Source organism: Lepidochelys kempii, chromosome 6, assembly GCF_965140265.1.
Source record: "Lepidochelys kempii isolate rLepKem1 chromosome 6, rLepKem1.hap2, whole genome shotgun sequence".
NCBI lineage: Eukaryota > Metazoa > Chordata > Testudines > Cheloniidae > Lepidochelys > Lepidochelys kempii.
The window spans coordinates 3,052,690-3,057,069 of record NC_133261.1 but is presented as its reverse complement, the minus strand read 5'-3'; the positions used below and the strand labels follow the sequence as shown (position 1 = coordinate 3,057,069).

The following is a 4,380-nucleotide window of genomic DNA, read 5'->3' as shown; positions in this document are numbered from 1 at the left end:
ATGGAAGAGGGAAATCACTCGGAGGCGACTGAGTTCATTCTCTCAGGACTGACAGATCGTCCGGAGCTACAGGTCCCCCTGTTTGCAGTGTTCCTACTGATTTATGGTGTCACCCTGCTGGGGAATGGGGGGATGATCTTGTTAATCACAATTGATCCCCGACTCCACACCCCCATGTACATTTTCCTCAGGAATTTGTCTTTCTGTGACCTCTGCTTTTCCTTGATAATTTCCCCTAAGATGCTGTTGAATTTCTTAGCCAAGAGTAAAAACATTTCTTACACTGCCTGCGCTGTGCAACTGTATCTCTGCATCATTTTTGCAGATGTTGAGTGCCTCTTGCTGGCTGTGATGGCGTATGACCGTTATGTGGCCATCTGTAACCCGCTGCTCTATACAGTCACTATGTCCAGGCAGCTTTGTAACCAGCTGGTGGCTGGGGTGTACACTGTGGGGGTGGTGGATTCAATGATAAACACGTGTTGTACATTTCGGCTGTCATTCTGCAGCTCCAACATCATCAATCATTTCTTCTGTGACATCCCACCATTGTTGGCGCTCTCCTGTTCTGATACCCGCATCAATGAGATTTTGATCTTTGCTTTTACATGCTGCATTCAAGTGATCAGCTTCCTGACTGTCCTCCTCTCCTTTGTCTATATCATCTCCACCATCCTGAAGATCCACTCCGCTGAGGGTCGACACAAAGCTTTCTCCACCTGCTCTTTCCACTTGACCTCTGTGGCTCTGTATTTTGGCACCCTCCTCTTCATATATTTACGTCCCACCTCCAGCTATTCCATGGACACAGACAAAGTGGCCTCAGTGTTTTACATGCTGGTGATCCCAATGTTGAACCCCCTCATCTACAGCCTGAGGAACACGGAGGTGAAGGATTCCCTGAGAAAAGCAATGAACAAACTCCTCACCAAATCTTGAATCTGTTTAACTGTGTACTGGTTTAGTGATGGGGAGTGGAAACAGGTGAATTCAATTCGCAGACAATTGTAATGTAATTTTGCAGAACCCGTGGTAGTATTGTTCATTATGGTATTGTTATTATTCTTAATTTGTTTATATTCCAACAAGGTCCGCAGACCACAGCTGAAATCAGTGGACAAAACACAGGGAGACTCACACGGCCAGAGAGAGAGAATGATTTTATAAGCTGGTGTTAGGGGCATCCACCTAGCGTGTGAGATGCTCAATTGCAAGTCTCTTTTCCAAGGGTTATTTAATTAGTTATCCACAGCTGAACAACTTTGAAAGGTGAGAGCAGCCCAGACTGGAATAGCACCAAGAGTTCAGGGGCTGGGATGCTTTCTGGAAATGAAGGAAATCCAAGTCCAGAGTGTGACAGATTCAGTCACAGAGACCCTCATTGGGACTGTCACCTCATGTGCTGAAATTACCTATGAGCCCATTTTCTGACAGCCTGGTCCCCCAGAACCCTGCCTTTTTCAGCCAGACATGCTAGCCTGCTGCAACACAGACTGAGGGTCTGGGCCACACCCCCAAAACTGCAGATCTAGACTGAAACCAGTTCAGCAGGATACCTGTCTCCAGCACGCAGACACCCAGCTCCTAATGGGATCTAAACCCCAAACTAATCCATTTTACTCTGTATAAAGGTTATACAGGGTAAAATGATAAATGTTTGCCCTCTATATCACTGCAAGAGAGATATGTACAGCTGTTTGCCCCCCAGGTTACAAATACTTGCACTGAATTTATAAATAAATAAAAGTGATTGTATTCAGTATAAAAAGTAGGATTTAAGGGGCTTTAAGAAATAACAGAGAGAACAAAATAAGTCACAAAGCAAAATAAAACAAAACATGCAAGGATAAACTTAATACACTCAGAAAACAGTTACAAATTTTAACTTCCTATCCCAGTTGTTACTTGAGGTAAAATCATTCTCTGGTCAGATGCCTTTTCTGACTTGGGTCCAGCCTGTTCTCCAGTGTTCCTGTGGTTACAGTCCTTTTGTTTCCAGGTGCTTGCAGGTATCTCCCTGGGGTGGGGAAGCCAGCTGAAGACACTCATTGTTTGCCTTCCACACTTGAATAGAACTTCCCTAAGGCAGGAATCCTGTTTTGGAATTCCACCCCCCTCTGGTAAAGTACCAGCTTCAAGATGGATTTCAGTATCAGGTGACATGGTCTAATTATGCTCTAATAAATTGGTTAGTCTCTAAGGTGCCACAAGTCCTCCTTTTCTTTTTGTAAGACCCCAGTTTCCATTCTTCTTGGGTTGGCCCACAGGTACACAGGAAGGCTTGCAGGTAAACAGAGCCATTCACAGTTCATTGATTCTGAAGCACCCTTAATGGCCTCCACTTAAAATGTCTACATCAGTAATACAAATTTATACCTTATTCTCCTAATTCCAGATATAAAAATAATCCATGTGAACAAACAGGATGAACACACTTAATAGATTATAACCTTTATAATGATATGTTATATGGGGTACTTAGCATAAAGCATATTTCAGTTACATCACATTCATGAGCATATTTTCATAAAGCATATAGAGTGCAATGCCACACAGAACTTTGCCCAGCACTGGACAGAAGGGGGAATTGAACCTGGATGTCCCACCTCACAGGTGACCACCCCAACTATTGGGCTAAAAATTCCAAAGGGGAGGACCACTACCGCCTCCTACGGTGACTGCGTTGCGACCGACACCTAAATCCTACCCCCGCACACACACATTGTTTTGGGACAAAGCTATTAGGAGTATTTGTAACACATTTGTGAATAGTTTCAGGTCAATCCAAACGGTATTGTTTTCGACAATAAATTATTAGTCCAGAAGAAATTTCACCCATTTATAGACACCTTTGTGTCCCAGTGCTGGGAAATTACTTAAAGAGACATTTGGAGAGGTGACCAACAAATAAAGTGGAATACGTTTAACTCAGTTTTGTATCATATTAAAAAGACCTCATGGGAGAGACAGCGATTCAGGCCAGCTGATGCTCTGGCTCTTTGTTTTCCATTTCCACAGGGAAAGATACAACAACAACATAATTGCCTTTGCTGTGCATACCTGTTGTCCTGGGAGCAAAGATGCTCCAGGGAGTAAATATCAAAGTCATCAAAGCCAAATTTAACCTCTGCCATGCATGGAAGCAGCTCCAGAAGTATGAAGGATAATGTTGGTGTGGCTAGCAAACAGGGAAAGATTTGACTCTTAGGCTGATTTTAGGGTTCTGAGCATGTACTCAACTCATTTTAAGCGAAGGGAGGAAAAACAAAGAGGTAAAAGGAAGTGACAGGCAAACAAGTCAGTTTCAGTGCATTTCAGCCTTTAATTGAAATGACAGTGAGCCATCCATGGGAGGGGACGGAAGGAATTATCCTTAGAGGAGAAAAATTCAATGTTTCTGAACATATTTACTTAACAGAAGAAGGAAAGAGCTTTACCAAGGGAGGGAGAAGAGTAACTGGAAGAGGAGAGAAAAATAGCTTTGATAGGACAGGGGAAACTCCCCCATCGATTCAGAGAATGTCTATACTAAAGCCATTACTTGGCTTACATATGGTGTGCAGGAGAGCCAGAGTGTAGATGCTTTCCACATTGATGGAAGGGTTTTTCCTGCAATGTAGTTAATCCATGTCTCCGAGAGGCAGTAACTCGGTTAATGAAAGAATTACGCTGTTCATGGGAGGGAAAGGAAGGAATTATTCTGAGAAGAGAAATTTTAACTTTTCTGAACATATTTACCTATCAAAAGAAGGAAAGAGCTTTATCAAGGGAGGGAGAAGAGTGACAGGAAAAGGATAGAAAAATAGCTTTAATAGGAAGGGGGAAATATCCCACACTGAGTCAGGGAATGTCTATACTAAGGCCTTTACATTGACACAGCTATGATGTGCAGCAGTGCCGTAGTGTAGATGCATCCCACATTGATGGAAGGGTTTTTTTCCATTGATGTAATTAATCCACTTCTCCGAGAGGCAGGAGTGTTCAATTGGCATGAAAGCATGAGGCCACCACAGGGATGGGCCCATGCAGTGATGCACAGCTGCAGATGCACAAGGACACTGTGGTCATCACCTCCCCGCAAGGAGATCCCTGGTTGGCCCAGTGATGACTCTTCCCTTCTTCACTATGGTAGCGGAAATTACCCCGCACAGGTGTGCAGGCTTGGATGGTATTATCAGTGCTCCAGGGCATGTTAGTGCCCCCTTCTCCTAAGTGGTACCCCCTTCTTTCTGTTCAGAAACTCTGGAGTTTGTCACTCCAGATCTGTGCCAAGGAAACACTGTGCCCCTTCTTCATCTGGAAGTCATGCTCATCACTCCTCCTCCTGGCTTCCCTGCCTCCTGTGACTCGGAAGTACCTGGGTCAGTCGTCAGTAAAAAT

General features: G+C 44.0%; 1 protein-coding gene across 1 annotated transcript; it reads left to right on the top strand.

Moving 5' to 3' along the window:
- LOC140913725 (olfactory receptor 5W2-like) lies at positions 1-939 on the top strand. The gene has a single exon (XM_073350528.1). The coding sequence runs from the start codon at positions 1-3 to the stop codon at positions 937-939; it is 939 nt and encodes a 312-aa protein (XP_073206629.1).
- Positions 940-4,380: the final 3,441 nt, after the last annotated feature.

Excerpts from the sequence above, each read along its gene's own strand:
- LOC140913725 (XM_073350528.1), top strand. The coding sequence starts at position 1 with ATGGAAGAGGGAAATCACTCGGAGGCGACTGAGTTCATTCTCTCAGGA.